The following is a 17,414-nucleotide window of genomic DNA, read 5'->3' as shown; positions in this document are numbered from 1 at the left end:
GGGCAGCTGCCTGTCCTTGCCCCCCCCTCACTTGACTACGTCCATCAGTGTTGTAAAAATTTTATGAAACAATGTGTAGGTGCAGTCCATTTGTAAACTCATCATTCGTATTATCAGTTTGCATTTTTCTGTTGTGAAGATGCCCTAGGATCTTCCAGTGAGGGGCGGTATACAAATTTAATAGATAGATAGCAGTATTATTTGCAATATATATCTAATGCATCCTCGCCATCCATGTCTTGCATAAAACAATCAGGGCTGACGACTGAGAGCCTCGCAGGGCGCTGCGGCTATGAAAGCAGCCCCAGGCTGCACTGAGAGCCAGTCTAGTTCCTTCACAGACATTCAAGGTCCTTCTTTTAAGCACTCCCCGCCCCCCCCCCCGAGAGTGAGCGCGTCGCGGCTTCGCTCCACTCGCCCTCCGCCTGCCCTTCGCAAGCCAAGTAGGACGTGCGCGCCCTTCTACCCTTTCTTATCTCTACCATTCAGCCGCTACACGCCTCCCTTCCCCTTCCCCCGAAACCTCGGCTAGGATTTATGGTTGCCCGGAAACCCTCTGGCCCAATGGGAGGCCGCCTTATTTGCAGCTTGTGCACGGAGCACTCTGAGAGGCTGTTGCGAGTGGGCGTGCGGCGCCTTGCTCTTGCCCCTCCTCCTCCCTCTAAACTTCCTGTCATGCTTTCCTTCAGGTTGCATCATTTCTAGCCGGTTGGCTGCTGGGCCTACAGCCGGGTGAGTCCGTTGAGCTGGAAGGGCAGGTGCGTTTCGAGGGGGGGGGGAGCGGGGTCCGAGGTGGGGGTGGTAGGGAAGAAGGGGGCTGGTCCCTCGCACTTCGCACCCTACCTGCCGCTGTTAGTGAGCCTGGCTCAGTGGCTCCCCGCCGCTCCCGGGGCTGACAGCTGTGGGTGTGATTCTGCCGAGGGCGGGGAGCGAGTGAGAGTTTCTAAAAAAGCCCCCGATATTTCCTGCCTCAGGAGACTTTGAGGATGGACTGAGCCCAATCTTGGGTGGTCACTATTTAATCTCATGTTTTAAGGGAGCAACACTAGAGGCTGATTCCCCATGTTAAAAAGTACTGTAGTATCTCATCGCCAGCAAATTTGCCGAATAAACGCTGGTGTACTTTTAAAAAGCTTTCGTCTTCTTGTGTTCCTCACGTGGCTTAATTTTGCCTTTTCCTTAAAGAAATGTTATGCTTTTAAATGTCTTGATATTAAGGTTCAAAATGGAGCTCTTGGGCTCAAGCTGATCCTTGGCCTAAGCATTCATTCATTCATTTTGTGTGTATGTGTGTGTCTTCTCCCATTCCCAGGTTTATGAAGTTTAAAATGGACTTAAGGATGACTAGAAATGCTTTGCTCTCATTTCCCCTCTCCCCACAGTAGCTTTCCCTTAAGGGGTTGCTCTGCATAGTCTCCTAACAAGAAGATACTCATTAGGAGGAAAGAGATGGGTTCATATGTATGTATCTATGAGAGTGAGGTGTATGTGTAACAATTCACCTTTATGTAGTTCTTCAGAGTCTTCAAAGTCCATTGCATACACTGTCTTATATATAGCAATGCTAGAAGAGAGAGTAATATAAATTTCATAGTTCAGGTAGAAGGAGAATGGGGCAGAGGGAGTGGTTTTTCAGATGCTTTTTAAAGAACTCATACCATCTGTATGTGTAGAGTCTAGACTTAAACCTGCTCTTTTAGCAATTACTTCCAGTCAATGAAAGGCTTATCACCTCTGTTAATTGAATCATAAAAGTATAGCTATCCAGTAAAAGTAGAAAATATACTATAATCAAATGGTATTAGCAGTATGAAGTATGTGGAAGCCTTACATTTGTACCAAAGCAAAAATCTATTTTTGAGTATAGACACAAACCTGACTTCATAGTAAATGAGCAAAACTACAGAGATTCACTATCCGGAAGAGAACAGGGAGGCAACAGAATTAATAAGTAGTTCATGTCTTTGTTTTTGTTGCCATTTTGTGAGAGAACGGGGTGTGCCGTTGGAGAATCGCAGCACCTGCTGTGACTGCAGAGACCAGTAACTTGTAATTGCTGCCTCCTGTGTTATTTCACAAGCCTGAGCAGTGTGTATGGAGGTCCCAAGCTGCCCAGACAACAAGACCTCCCGCTTGGCCTCACTGATGTGGTCCAAAGGAAAGCAGAACAATAGATTTGGTACCTGCTTGGCTGCAGGAGTTGCCAGAAGGAGGTGTACAAGACAGTATTCAATCATCTTAGGGACTCCACTCTGAATTTGTGTAGTGTTTACTCCTTAGCGGTTTTTTTCTCCCCAATAAACCCACAAGGCAGGGGAGGTTTAGGATCAGTGTTTTCCTTCTCCTAGATGGGCTACCTTACCAGGTTGATGAGCCCCATCTGCCTCTCACTTCACTCTACAGCATGTGCAGAAATCACTTTCTTGGCTGTTGGACCCATTATTAGCCTCATCCACTCAATCCACCAGAGTCTGTCTTCACATGCAGGGGAAGTTCATAACTTACTGCGGGTTTGAGACCCATCAGCTACCCTCACCTGGTTTAGCCAGCCAGTCAACACTATTTCCTGGGATGTAGCTCCTGTCGCATGCTGACAGCTTCTGGGAGCCACAGATGAGAGCTAAGTGCAGGGTAGGACTAATGGTTGTCAAACTACCCCAGAAAGAGCATGCACAATGTGTTCCTCACCAGAGGTACTTCCCTCCCCTAACACCCTATACACCCCAGTTGATGTCTATTACTTAGCTTAAGGCCTTGAAAAGTTGTCCACACAACTGCCTACTTCTGACTGATCTGTTCATAACTTGTGTGATAATTGCATCATGAGGGCAGAGCTTCAGCCAGGGAGACAATATGTGCATCTTGTTGGATATCTGTCTTCTTTGTCTCCTGCATATGTTTTCAGGTATTTATTCCCTGGCAGTGTGGGTGTAACTTAGTAGAAAATTTGTCAATATTGAATTACAGTTGCATCACATTAATAGCCAGCCAGTATTTGTGTTAATCACCAACTCATCCCCTCCCCTTTCCTCCTCTGAATCCACTGCCTTGTACAGAGAATTTGATAGAGGGGTGGAGTCAGTCTTTTATTTTATGCTGAGATGGGGTACATGCAGAATCTGTGCCTTGCTCCATCTGCCTGTTCTAAAGTCCAGCAGAAATTGAGCGACCCCTTTCCCCAAGTTTCCAAGGACTTGGAAGAGTAGTATGGTTGGTCTCTTGTATCGTATCATGGTGAAAGTCTCCTATTCCTCCGAGTTCTTTGCTATATGCAGAGAAATCTGAGAGGAGGGGTCTTTTTGCCTCATCTTGAAGTGAGCAGCGTGGGCTTACAGATGATTGAGATTTGTGGAGTCATGTTAGTGTGGATGGAATTATGTCCAGGACCACCATGGTTTGACCTTGGTATTTCTTCATAGTCTCTTCAGCTTATTAAATTTCACCTGTTTCTGCATCATCATGAAAGTGGGTGGTGGTACCAATGCTGCATGATGTCATTACATCATGCTGCTATTTGAGCAGATAAAACAGCTGGATTTCCTCAGTTTGCCTTTGATTTGGCTTCTGCTGCACCCCCGCTTGCGAGCATCTCCACATCTATAACCAGGCTCTATTCCCAATTGCAAAACACTTCAAACTTCATCTTCATTCATCTGTTGCTTATTTTACAGCTATGTTGGCAGTACAGTGATCACATTTATCAATGCAATCTTGCTGGCAATTGAAATACTTCCACAAGATCGCTCATTAAAACAAATACGATTTTGTGGAAATATGAGACATTCAAAAAGCTGTGCGTTGTTTGCGCTGTTTCATATTTCACATTTTAGTGGAAAACCTAACAAGTTGTGTTTTGTTACTTTTTGGTGATGGATAAATGCCAGGAGGTGTTCCTAAATGTGTGTACTTGGAATAGCTGTGGCTGCAGTGGATATCCTGTGATGCAGTTCTGAGGCATAGTTTAGTATGCCCCCCCATTCATGAACATGTATGAAACTTTTTAAAGTTTGGGGAGGTGGATTTAAAGAACATAGTGTACAAATATAATTTTTCAGTTTTCAGAGGTTAGCTGTTTCTGATGCCCATCTCCTGGGCTTTTGTCGTCCATCCATGTAGTATATATCTAGTATTTCTGACTAGGACTTTTGTCTCTACCTGCAGAAGTGTCCATAGGAATAGTTCCAGCTTTTGACAGATTTGTTGGGTGAATCCTGCCTACAACTTAGAAATTACACTCATTAATAACTTCTTTGTTTCCTGTAGGTTTGAAGGCCACTGTCCTATTGGTAGGATCCCTCATACCACGCCCTTTCCCACTGGATGTTCTTCTCTTTAAAAGTAGTGAGTAACATAGCATTTTCAAAAAAATGTTGAATTGCTTTATTATATGCACGGATACATTACTGCAAAGTTCTGAGATGTGTATGTATATGCAGAGAGACTAAAATAAATCTGACCTGATGGAACCTTCCCACTGACAAAGAAGTTTATAAGGTTGTTAAAAAGGAGCCATTTGGAATGATCATGCTTTACTGCTAAAAGATTGCTTGAAGATTAAAAAGTCCTTTTACATCAAATGAAACACTTTGTGGCATCATGTGAAAGTGGTTTAAAGTGATGTGAATCCGTTCTTCATCCTTTAGTTCTTCATCCTCCCCCCACCCCCGAACCCTGTCCTGCCCATCGAAGAGTGCAGATCTTTAATAAGAATCGAACAATTAGAATCTTTTCTATACACACATATCTGGGAATCAATTTATTTTTATTTGGTTGATAAATCATTTGCGTCTTTCTTTTCAATCTGAAGGCTTTCAGAATAACTTACAATTCTGAAAAAAGAGACAACGCATCCACTTTTGTTAATCAAGAAAATCTTTAATAAATATTATTTTAAAAAAATGAAAAACAAAGAATAACTTACAATTGAAACATAACATCAGTAATAACGTTACGATAGCTGGATCATTTAAAAAAAACAAAGCTCCAATGAAATTAATCTAAACAGATCTAAAACAATTGTCACTGAAAGGCCCAGGCAAATAAAAGAATTATTTACTGAGCAATGGAATTACATTATGGTTGGTGTCAGGCAAGCCTACTTGGGGAGCATTCTGCAGCTGGGTTGCTACAATAACCACCAACCATCTTCACTCATGACACCTGAGGAACTCTGAGAATGGACACTGTGGAGGTTGTTAGAACATGCTCAGATTCATGCAGGAGCCAGTGGGATTTCCTTTTGAGGAATTCTGCACAGGCCTATGCTTTAAAAGGCAGCATGCTGTGGTATGCTTAAATATGTGCCCTGTGGTTGCTGGACACTGTTATCTCCATACAGTGCTTCAGTTAGTAGAAGAGGGCAAAAAATAATACTCTGACTTACGCATGGAGTCTGATACTTTAGCAGCCTCCATAGCCCTGTCATTGTTACATTGTATAGGTATAGTAAGCAGAATCCTTTCTAGCTTTATGAATCTTGAATACTGTATATAGAATTGCCTACTGGCAGGGTGGATAAAAATAAATGATTTTTTTTTTTTAAATCGGATTTTAAAAATTTTAAATTGATTTTTTTTGATTTAAATTGGATTTTTAAAATAAAATGCTTTTGGAGGAAAAATCTTTCTAAAGATAGTTTTCTATTTAAGTTACATTATAGTCCAAAGGCTATTAATCAGGAAATAAGGTTTTTCATGTGTGCTGAAACTCAGTCTAAGGTTTTTTTGTTTTTGTTTTTTTAAATGACCATTTAACCACATCGGTTAACAAACATGGATACATATGCTATAATGTTACTGTTTTAGTTAAATAAATTGTTTAAATTGTTATTAAGGAAATGATTATTTTTCTCCTTCCAATAAAGAACAGCAGAAAAGTTGTCCAAATATAAACAGTTAACTTATTAAACCTCATAATAATTTCATAATTATCTGTCTATGTATTTCTAATAGTATAACCAAATCAGTAATTTTTGACATACAGTAACAGTAAAAACTACTCTGAAAATTTATTTTTCCAAAAATGAAACCTTCATCTGGTTGTAAATATTAAGATTATACCAGCCAGAATGAGTCTTTCTGTAAAAAAATGATTTAAATCAAGTCTTACTAACTAGTGATTTAAATCATGATTTAAATCAAATCCACCCTGCCTACTGGAATATTTAATTTATTTTAAAAAGACAAATTCTAACCTGATCCAGTAAGCAGCATAGGGACATTGAGGGACAAATCAAACAACTGCAACAGAGGGGCAGTAGATTGGGACATATAGAGAGTTGCATTTAAATCTATGCTTTGATTGTTCACTATCCACATCATGTGTGCACCTGCAAAGCTAGGATGACCTCTACTTTTTATTCTTTCAAGCCTGGCAAATTCCTTTGCTCATTAGACTTTTGTCAGATGCTGTTACATCCTTCACTCCTTATGAGGTTGTAATCTTAAGTTTCCTTGCTAAGGAATAAGTGAGTACAGTGAACACTGATTGAGTGAACATTGAACACAGTGTTTGTGTTAATCGTTCTGTTAGTGCAAACATTTCTGCTTGCCAGATGGAACAGTCTCTCATCTCTTTCCCCCATGTGCTGTTCTGCAGGTTATTCTGACTGTTCACTGTGGATCTGCTGGAAATTTAAGAGTTGCTGGGGGGAGCCCCATTGTGCTAGTGGGAGTCCTTGTGCTACCTTCCAGTAGTGCACTGGATTAGTTGAATCTGGCTCAGTTGCTGCATTCATTGCTGTGGTTTCATGCTATGTGCTTAAGCAGGAAGAAGTCCATGTTTCTTCTCCCTGCTCTTCCTGGGAGGGATGAAGGAAGACTTCAGTAGAGTTTAGTTTCACTTTCCATGAAATTTGGCTAACTGTTATGTTCAAACCAGATAGTGTGATTTATAAAGCTGGCTGGTTTAACCAGAGTTTGCTTGATCTCTGGCTCATACATCACAAGAAACCAGGTTTCTTCAGGGGAAACTCAGCTGCAGCTTTAGTCTTGGCCCTGTAGGAGAAGCAGATGTTTAAGCCCAAGCAAGACTCATGGCTTCTTGCTGTTCATGTACATAGAGCATGGTAGCATTATGTGCCCACTGAATCAGTGGGACTTATTTCTGCTACAACACTCATAGGATTGCCCTGCAAATAGCTCTTGGAGTCCGGAAAATATGGTTCAAGTAGAGAAAACCACTTTTAAATGGCCTTTTGAATTCTTATCAAGGTACAGGCAACTCCCCGTTTGTGCAGAGCTTGCTTTCTGGATCAGTGTGTGTGTTTGTGATCGCACAGAAGCCTATTCCGCTCCCGCCCTGGGACCAAAAGCAGCAGGTGCGTCAACGGTCACACGGGCCTTGGTCATGCGCAAAATGGTCATTCTCTGGATGTGCTGGAATGTAGCATTCCAATCCTGACTTCTCAACAAAGTTGCTATATGAAATGATACATTGCTGTGTAACATGGTCTCTGGGGGGAAATTGGTCTAAGCTTTGTGTATTACCTTGTTTCATGTAGGAAAATCATGGTTCAGCAAGTTGCAGAAAACATAAACTTTCCACAGGAGGAAGAGAAAATATTGCAGCTTTGGGGCAAGCTTAATTGCTTTCAAGAATGCCTAAAACAGTCAAAAAATAGACCGAGGTAAGATATATTTTCCAAGTTTGCCCTTCAGTGTTCCTGCAAATGGGCAACAACTGGTTTTTATTTTGTTTTGAAGTCTGAGATGAATCAAACTTTGGAGAAAGATCTATGTTAGTGCGGGGCAATAGCTGACTGATCACTTGATTCATATAATCCTAAGAGTAAAAATATGCATATTTGCATAAAACATGGCATTTTGAAAACTTCTATAAATGATCTCGTTCACTGCTCACTTGACTTATCAAGTGTTATAACTTAAGAACGATAGAAGATAAAGCTGTTTATTCTTTTCCCTGTGTAAGAGAATTTTTTGTTTCTTAATGTGTCTGGTTTATTTTCTTAATCTGTGTTTTTAATTTTTTTTTAAATATAGGTTTACATTTTATGATGGGCCTCCATTTGCCACAGGACTTCCTCATTATGGACACATACTTGCAGGAACCATCAAAGACATAGTAACTAGATTTGCTCATCAGAGTGGATTTCATGTGGACAGAAGATTTGGTTGGGATTGCCATGGTTTGCCAGTGGTATGTTGAATGTTTTCTCTTGTGTCTTCCCTAGATATAGTTGTTAGTACTTCATTCCTAACCTTTTGCTGTCCTGATGGAGAATTCCATATAAGGTTTTGTTTTTTTACATTCACAAAGGCTCATTTTTTACTTTGATATTGCTTCAGTCATAGTCAGAATTCAAAGACATGTTTTTGATCATTGTTTTATTTGTTGGAAATAAAAAAAATCTCATTTTCTTTTTTTATGAGCTTATTTTTTGAATTCCTTCATGAATAGTTTTCCTAACTTCTTAAATATGTCCTGTTCGTCGACCAGGATTTCTGGGATCATGTGTATACCATGGAGTTAATTTTAAAGTAGTAATTTAAAAATATCAGGTTCATGTTTAGTAAATTTGAGTACTGGTAAGCGACTTACGCTTAAGATGTAAAAAGTAAATTACAATACCAGGGCACAGCTGAGACCTGGTTTTTATTGCAACTTGCAATTCAGCATCATGGTTTTTTGGGTTGTGAAATCAAATATTGCTGACTTTGAAGCTATTCCTGCTGTGTGAGACTTCTGCACTCAGAGGAGTTTTGCCTTATTGTTTGGCACAAAGCTATAGGCCAAGTACCACAGATCCTCTTGGTTGACGGGCTTCAAAAAGTTCTCTGTTATAGTTAACAAAGCTACTGTAATACCAATGCAACCTATCCTAAGCACCATAATTCATTTCAGGAGTATGAAATTGATAAAACACTGGGCATCAAAGGACCAGAAGATGTTGCAAAAATGGGAATTGCAGAATACAACAAGAGTTGCAGAGGAATTGTGATGAGGTACTCCCAAGAATGGAAAGTAAGTTCAATATAGATATATATTTACCCTCTTTCCCCAGAGCAATGGTTTCAAAGCATCAAACATGTTGGTATGCAGGTTCCCTTTCTTCCCCTTCATTCTGTATGCATGTACTTATTGACTGGGATTTGAAAAACTAGGTATAGCTAAGAGTTGAACTGTAATCTATCTCTCTCTCTCAATATTATATCACAAATTGCGTTTAAAATTCTGTTTTGCTTCCAAAGTGGGCCATGTGATTTGGTGGGATGCTGTTCAGAAAACACAAATGTGAAGCTCTATTGGGCACGCAGAACCTACCGTATTTTTCGCCCTATAGGACGCACTTTTTCCCCTCCAAAAATGAAGGGGAAATCTGTGTGTGTCCTATGGGGCGAATGCAGGCTTTCGCTGAAGCTTGGAGAGCTCTCCAGGCTTCAGGAAGCTATCTGGGAGTTCCCGCAGGGCTCCCTAGGCTGTGGATAGCAGCCTGCTGCACGGAGCGCGGGGCACGTTGAAGCAGAGCGGCCCGCGCTTCGGAAAGATATCCTTTTCTCCTCTAAAAACTACGGTAGGTGCGTTTTTAAAAGCTCTGGCTTCCCCCGCGGCTGGGGGGGGGATAATTTTTTCCCCTTTATTTCCCCCCAAAAAACTAGGTGCGTCCTATGGGCCGGTGCGTCCTATAGGGTGAAAAATAAGGTAATTGCATGAGTTAAATCCTAGCTGTTAAAAAGATATCTGCCAATCTTTCTTGATGGACATTCTTGTTTAAAATCTGTTTCTTGAGGAAGGTGTATATCTTTTAGCAATCGAAGTAAAGGGTAGTGGCCATGAACTATAACCATGAATAGTTACAGGGTTCACTAAGCTGTTACAGAGTCACAATTTAATGTATTTGCAGATCAGTGTTACAAGACTTGGACGGTGGATTGACTTTGACAATGACTATAAAACTTTGTATCCAGAGTTCATGGAGACTGTGTGGTAAGTTTACTTTGGTTTTCTCACTGTTCACCATAAGCCCTGCCTCCCCTTCCACAGACTATCTTTCCTGACAGGCTTTTTGCCAGTTGATTCAATTATTTGAGACTCCTGGCACCATGGAACTGAGTTTATTATAATTTATGGTAGTCTGTAATATTTTTTTAATGGCTTGTTTTTTTTTTTACTGTTATGGAAGTCTTTTTAAATAACTTGTAAGCTGACATGGGCACTTCTTAAATAGAAAGGCAGAAAGTATGTGTAGGTTTCATGCTCTATGGTTACTGAAATCTTGATTTTTGTTGAGATTGTCCTGGGCACTAGGAAACCAATTATGCTGCAGGTCAGGTGCTGTGATTTTGCTGATCCTATGAAAAGACAATGCCCTGCTGTGCTGCACCAGGTGAATGAAGCACTGTCATTTGATATTGTGTAGCCTTTTGGAGGTGCTGAGAAATGTAATGCTACATGAGATTCTGCTTATTAGAGGCTGAACAATAGAGCAGTGTAAAAACAGTCCTGATGTAGCAAAGCATCTTTATGTGGTCTCTGTCACTGCTGGATAATGAGAACAGTGTGAAAGTGAAGTTGAAAGATGTCTGAATTTGAGTGCCAGCTTTCAATATCTGAACTTTTTATGTGTTTCAGGCAGTGTGTTAAATTCCTTTATGACTTGTACTAGGATACTGTTGCGATTGACCTTGAATTTTTCCTCTCTGAGCCCAGCAGTGTGTAAGCATTATCTCTTTCCAAAGTCTCAATCTAGTTCAGAGTTTTGCTTCCAATTATGACCACTGGGTTGATGCTGGGAGGCTTAGAAACAAGCAGAGCTTGAAGGTGGCAACTTTTACCTGTTTGTGGTCTGCAGCATCAGATCTTGGAAGCACACTGCCTCTGAACTTGGAGGTTGCATTTTACTGTGACGGCTAATACTGTAGTTCTGAACTTGTGCTTTGGTGGAAGAACTTCCTCCTCTGCCCCTCCTCTGCATCTTCACCCTCCATGCGCTTCTGTTCTGCACACTGCACACTTTATTTTCATATTAAATATGTCCATCTATCCCTGTTCTCCACGCACACCCCGCCCGTCGTTAGATGCTTGAGTACCATCAGGGAAGAAGGTGGGCTAGACATAAATATATAATAATAATTGTATTCTCAGTTGGAAGTTCCCCTTTAAGCTACCCCAGACAGCTACTTTGCAATTTCATCTTGTAATGAAAGGTGGTATAGGTTCTTTTTAATAATAATAAATAATCTGATCCATATTTGCTCCCTACGCTTGTCGGGGACTGGCAGGGCTCCATAGAGTGTGTAGTGGAAGCAGGGGACCAGGCGACTCATCCAGGAGAGGGGACTAGCAGTTTATGGGGTTTGATGCCACTCGCAAGGCAGAAGCCAGGGCAGGGGGAGGAGGGAGAGTCAGGGCAGCCTGAGATGGAGGAAGGCATGCATGATGTAGCAGAAGAAGCAGGTGGCTGTTCAGCTGAGATATGGGTCAGTAGACTCCCCACCTTTGCCCTCCCCACTGTCTCCTAGAACCAGGAGGGGCTTGAAGCAGGAAGTGCAGCAACAACTTCCATGCAGGAGAAGTCTCAGTTTGCAGGTGTGCAACCTGGCAGGAGAGGGTATATAAGCTGGAGGAGGGGAGGGGTCTAATTTTTGATCTGTGGGGGACAGTTGCTTAGTGGCTAGAGGCTTGTGTGTGCGCGCATGTGTGCGCATACAGAGCACCATGGGAGTTGCTGCAAGTTCTTTTATCAATAAAGACTTAAGTATCAGACGTGAGTCTTCCCTAGCTGGAGTCGGCCTGGACAATACTGCATGTCTTTATTTCTACATTGTCCTGTGGGGCTCATTCCAAGTTTAGCACTTACCTTGTCTACACAGGAGTGAGAAGCATCCATACTCACGTGTGGGAGGAAAAAAATAAAAGGGAACATCCAGGAACATCAGTGTAGGAGATAGCTAACCTGCTCCCTGCTCTGGTTATCCGAGTTGTTATTTCAAGCCTTCCACTGTCAATAAACAGCATAGCCCAATCCTAGATTCTTTTTCTTTATCATGCTAAAAAACTGTTACATAATGCAGATGCCAGCTGTTCAAAGGTGGAAAAGTCAAAAATAGAACTCTGTATGCCTGATGGCTAGGCTTGCCTAAAGTAGTCTTGCTTTGCAGTGATTCTGAACACTAAAATTACTAAGCAAACTATGTAAATGGTTTTTAGATGATATATTAAGATAGCAGTCTTGCTGGTCTTGTAATGCTGTCTCCAGTATTTTCTTGAACTTTGGTTAAGTTGTATATTATTGCAGTAGGCAGCCTTTCACATTTTTACTTGCCCACTCAACATGCAAAACACCAGTCTGGCTCCCAACCTTGCAGCTGCAGGTGATTGGCCCTAAATTTGTGCAGTGATCCCCGCTTCCCCCCAGCTCCGAGTTTGGGAGGAAGGTTGGTAGTTGCTTAGCCATGCAAGGCCAACCAGGCAAGCTTGCTGCATTAGGATTAGGGTCTGAAAAAACTCTTCTGTTGTAAAGAGAATTGTATGTGCCGTAGATAGCTGAAATTAATATAAAGTAATAATTATCTGCCTACACTGATGAAGAAGGGACAGTAATGCAAGACTACTGTAACTGGAGGTATATGTGCCTGACATTTCTAGCAAGTTTCCTCACTATGCTAGGTGCCTTAACTTGTTTTCAGAGTTAATATGATGAACTATGACTAATAATTGGAAAAATTATCTTTAGCAGGCTTGCTATGAAGCAGATCTCTATGATAGACACTTTTGAACTCCTGAAGGCAATAAGTCTTTAAAGCAGATTACAGTAGTACCTCAGGTTACATACGCTTCAGGTTACAGACTCCGCTAACCCAGAAATATTACCTCGGGTTAAGAACTTTGCTTCAGGATGAGAACAGAAATTGGGTGGCAGCGGCGCGGCAGCAGCGGGAGGCCCCATTACCTAAAGTGGTGCTTCAGGTATAGAACGGACCTCTGGAACGAATTAAGTACGTAACTGGAGGTACCACTGTAGTTACAATATAAAAATACTTGATATTTTTGTAACCTTATGTCTGAGCTGAAAAGCCTTGCCTTCCACAAATGTCTTTGATTATTTTCTCATGTAAACCATGTCACCTAGTCCACATATCCAGTAGTCCTGTACCCCAGATGTTGGCTTGGGTCTCTTCACTGGGTTGCAGCCTGATGGTAAGAGCTGTTAGACAGCGGAGTAGATTCTCCTTCATCAGAGGTTTTTAAGCAGCGGTTGGATGGCAGTCTGTCATGGATGCTTTAGCTGAGATTCCTGCCTTGGCTGAACTCAATGATCCTCAGGTTCCTTTCCAACTCTTAGAAATTAAGAAAATGCTAAAGAATACCTACCCCTGCCAATTGCAGTTCTCTAGTATATATCTAATACCCACTTCAAAAAAATTATTGAGTCTCTACAACAGGGTTGCAATTACTGATGCCTGTTTTAATTCTGTAGCATGGAAATGGTCACAAATATAACAAGTAAATGAAATACTGAACTAGTTTGTACATAATGCTAAGCCAAATAGTGGCTTAGCCTGTGTGGGTTCGTGGAGAGGAACAGGAACACTCCTTTTCTGCCCCTTTTGCTGTTGTGCTACTTGGGGTTGGCCCATTGTTTGGTGTAGCATGTTGTCCACATCTGGGCTTGTGATTTGTCTTACTCCAGGCAAATCAAGAACTGTAAAAAGGTTTTTTTTTGGTTTACGGCTTATAGTTTGTCTTGAGGAGACAAACTGGGGGTCTGTGATTTGGACAACATGCTAAGTTGAACTATGGCTTAGCTTTGGGTAGCTTGGCAGCAGGAGGACTGGGCAAGGAGTGCTTGGCTGTAGCCTCGTCTCTGGGATCCTGCCTTCTTGCAAGTTAGCACCAAGGCACGATTCAGTTTAACAGTACGTGACATGTGAACCATTGCTGGATCATTTGAAAGTTATTAATGTTACATTTCCTCTCTGAAAGATAGACATCTTGTAAATTCAGCTTTTTCTTGTACTTGCAGAATTGAACTGTCTCATTCTAGTGGCAACACAAACATTTGTGAGCTGTAAAAATGAAAGATGGTGTGGGAAAAGAAAGAACACTTTTCCTGCACTTGGAAAAAGTTCCACAAGAGGGAATCGTTGACTTGAATTTGGCTTAGCAGTTCAGTCATCTGGTGATGCAGCTCCTGAATTTTGTGTGTGCATGACATTTATATCTATTTCCTCAGAGAGGATTTCCCCTTCTAGTAATAGTTACTAGTTTCTTTTTCTTTGTAATATAGAAATAAAATACAGCAACTTTGTATTTAAAAAATGTGCATTACTGTGTCTACTGTAATAAGAATACAGTATCAAACCAAAAGCTCATCTAGGTCAGATTTCTGTTCTTACAATGGCCAACCAGATCTCTGTGGGAAGTTCACAAGCAGCATGTGAGCACAAGACACTCTTCTGTTTGTGTTCCCCAGCATCTGGGATTCACAGGTATACTGCTTCTGATACTGAAAGCAATTTAGCCATTGTGACTAGTATACATTGGTGACCTAAATCCCCTTTAAAGGCATCCACGTTAGTGGCCATCACCACATTTTGTGGCATTAAATTCCACAGTTTTTAAACTCCCCTCCTGCCTTGTTAAGGGGGACTTCTGATTGTAAGATGAGAAGTGTTTCTGTGATGATTTCTCTTGGTGCAACAACATCTGTATTGTTTGACCTTAGAAATCTCTACAGATGCTATAGCAACTTAAGATAGATAGTATTCATTACCTTTTAAAAATTGTACTCCAATGTAGTTGCTGCTCTATGTTCTGTGCTTTTGGCCTGGAAAGTACAACTTGCATGATAAGATACTGAAGGGCAAAATGCTCTTTTTTTTAAAAAGTTATTTACAGTAAACTCACCAGGGAGGAAAGTAGTTCTGGGCAGAAGTTCTGTGCCTTCTTTTTACATGTGGTCAATTGACTTCTCTAATTATTATAATCTTTTAAAATAAAACAAACTTGTTCTGTTTGTTTGCTTAAATTGCTATTTATTTATTCATTTAGGTGGGTTTTCAAGCAGCTTTATGACAAAGGACTGGTATACCGAGGAGTTAAAGTCATGCCTTTTTCAACAGCATGTAACACACCCCTTTCTAACTTCGAGTCTCACCAGAATTATAAGGTATGTAGGCTTGTTATGTTACTGTATTTTTTTTAACTGCCAGCCTGATCTAAAGCTGAATAAATATTTTAGATTCCTGTGCAGTGCTGCTGTTACCACTGGACCAAGTGGCATAAGTCCATCTGCCACCCTACATATGTCCAGGATGCCATAGGCCAGGGGCCTCCTAATGACTGTTAGTAGCAGCAGGCTACAGTGTGCTAGAAAGCATTGCTCCAAATACCTGAAGCGGTGCCCTGTAGCTGCTCTGATGCCCCCCGTGGCTCTGTAGCCTAACAGGTAGCATCTGAGTGGCTCAGCTCCTTGCCATTCATTTTGCACTCTGAGGAAGTTATAGAGTTAAAGCAAAGCAGTGGCAGGCATCTTTAGGCTTCCACAAACACCCTAGCCTGGCCAAGCTGGCTGCCGTGCCAACTATGCCTGAAATGGTGGTGGTGGTAAGGCTGGGCAGCAAGTGCAGGTATGAGAGTGCAGAGATAGATAACAACAAGAAGGCAGGCAGGGTGCATATGTATGCAAAGGTTGGGGCAGCCACAGCACCAAGGTTGCAGAGAGTAGCATCAGGGTTGGGGAGAGCTGCACAAGACAGTTTGCTTGGTGCCCCCTTAAACCTGGCACTGCCTTTGCTGCTCTGTCTCATATTCTTGGGTGGGTAGGCAAGTATGGGCCTAGGATCTGTTTAGCCTACAGTAATGTACTCTGTGTGGGCTAAGGGAGTGGGTGGCGCTGTTGTCTAAACAACGGAGCCTCTTAGGCTTGCTGATCGGAAGGTTGGCGGTTCTAATCCGTGCGAGGGGGTGAGCTCCCGTTGCTCCATCCCAGCTTCCGCCAAGCTAGCAGTTCAAAAGCACGCCAGTGCAAGTAGGTAAATAGGTACCGCTGCGGCAGGAAGGTAAATGGCATTTCCATGCGTTCTGCCTTCCTTCATGGTCCTCTGTATATTAGTAGCGGTTTAGTCATGTTGGCCACATGACCCAGAAAGCTGCCTGAGGACAAACACCAGCTTCCTTGGCCTGAAAAACGAGATGAGCGCCACACCTCATAGTTGCTTTTGACTGGACTTAACCGTCCAGGGGTCCTTTACCTTTTTACCTTGTATGTGGGCTAATTTTGGTGACCGCTTGTACAGAACATTATAGCATCTTGCTCCAGTTGCATACTGGGCTCTTGCGAATTGTCCATCCGATCTGCAGTCTTCAATAGATTCTTGTAGTATGTTGAGCATGATGTGGATTTTGTGCTATATTTCTGTGGCCTGAGGATGTGGAAACACTGACACCTGAGGTGGTGGATGGTGACCTCAAAGATAGACTCTTTGGTAGTGGCATCCCTTCTGGAACATTTTCCAGACTTGTTTGCTGCCAACTGTGTCATCTTCCAGCAAAATCTTGTTTATTCTCACCATTCTTTAAAGTTTTTTTGGGTTTTGACTGAGACCTTTTTAACCTGCCAGTTTATTGTTTGCTATAGTGTTGGATTTTTATAGTAAGCCACTCTAAGAACTATTTGTTGACGAGTAGTATAAAAAAAATAAACTTGAGCTGCTGCTTCTAACCCATAATTTTCTAACCTGCTTGGGATCCAATAACTTTTTATTTTGGCCAGCTTTTAGGGAATTAAGGTTACTGGCACCCTGTTTGTATGTGTGTGTAGTTGGAATTTTGAAGCTGCTGCTGTTTAGATTTTGAATAGTTGCTTTTTTCTAAACAGCTGATTATTTTAAAATGTCAGTGCCTACCCCCAAAATGTGATGTTTTTAGGATTTTGTAATGCTGTAACAAATCCTGAACCTGAAGGATAGTGTAGACTAAACAAAGTAAATCTGCAAAATGGTATTAATTTCTCTTCCATATAGTGAACAGCACATTATGTGAGCTTCCAAGTAAACATAAGAATTGAGAATTCTCTGTTACACTCTACTGAATAAAATGTGTTATGCTATCACTGGTTTTCCTGCAAAGTGTTCTGGAATGTTTCAGTTTTTTGGAGTGTACACTGTCAAAACTCAGAATTCTGAAAACAGGCTTCAGCTGACTTTTAAGAGAACAAAAAATAACTTTGGTGGTTCTTTTCTTTAAAAAGTTTTTTCCCATTCTGTATGTGAATTCAAGAACTACAAAAACAAGTTATTTAACAACAAAAAAGAGTGATGTTCTTAAGCTTCCTGGGGTCCTCTGAAATGCGTATTAAACTGAACACAAAGTGCACAAATGGCTCATCCCATGTTCTAACACAAAGCTTGTATTCCTGAGAAGTAAGCTTATTTTAGAAGGCATTGGAGAAA

The 17,414-nt window shown here is 41.5% G+C and overlaps 1 protein-coding gene and 1 long non-coding RNA gene across 6 annotated transcripts in view; one reads left to right on the top strand and one right to left on the bottom strand.

Annotated features, from left to right (window-relative positions):
- LOC310757877 overlaps positions 1-17,414 on the bottom strand; it is a 518,075-nt gene that overhangs the window by 16,356 nt on the left and 484,305 nt on the right. The gene's annotated exons all lie outside the window — the stretch shown is intronic.
- IARS1 (isoleucyl-tRNA synthetase 1) overlaps positions 1-17,414 on the top strand; it is a 97,224-nt gene that overhangs the window by 13,837 nt on the left and 65,973 nt on the right. For 2 of the 5 annotated variants that reach the window (XM_083603263.1, XM_083603262.1), the window contains exons 2-7: positions 4,264-4,341; positions 7,502-7,627; positions 8,001-8,157; positions 8,863-8,982; positions 9,863-9,945; positions 15,013-15,130. In XM_083603263.1, coding sequence (XP_083459389.1) covers positions 7,509-7,627; positions 8,001-8,157; positions 8,863-8,982; positions 9,863-9,945; positions 15,013-15,130 — 597 coding nt within the window. In that variant the 5' untranslated portion in view covers positions 4,264-4,341; positions 7,502-7,508. Of the gene's footprint in view, positions 1-592; positions 759-4,263; positions 4,342-7,501; positions 7,628-8,000; positions 8,158-8,862; positions 8,983-9,862; positions 9,946-15,012; positions 15,131-17,414 lie in introns of those variants that run through there. The other 3 variants (XM_083603260.1, XM_083603259.1, XM_083603261.1) reach the window with 3 other exon arrangements.

This window comes from Podarcis filfolensis, assembly GCF_964270895.1.
Source record: "Podarcis filfolensis genome assembly, chromosome: 2".
In the NCBI taxonomy this organism is placed as follows: domain Eukaryota; kingdom Metazoa; phylum Chordata; class Lepidosauria; order Squamata; family Lacertidae; genus Podarcis; species Podarcis filfolensis.
Note: the sequence above shows the minus strand (reverse complement) of the source record. Positions and strands in the feature narration are given on the sequence as shown.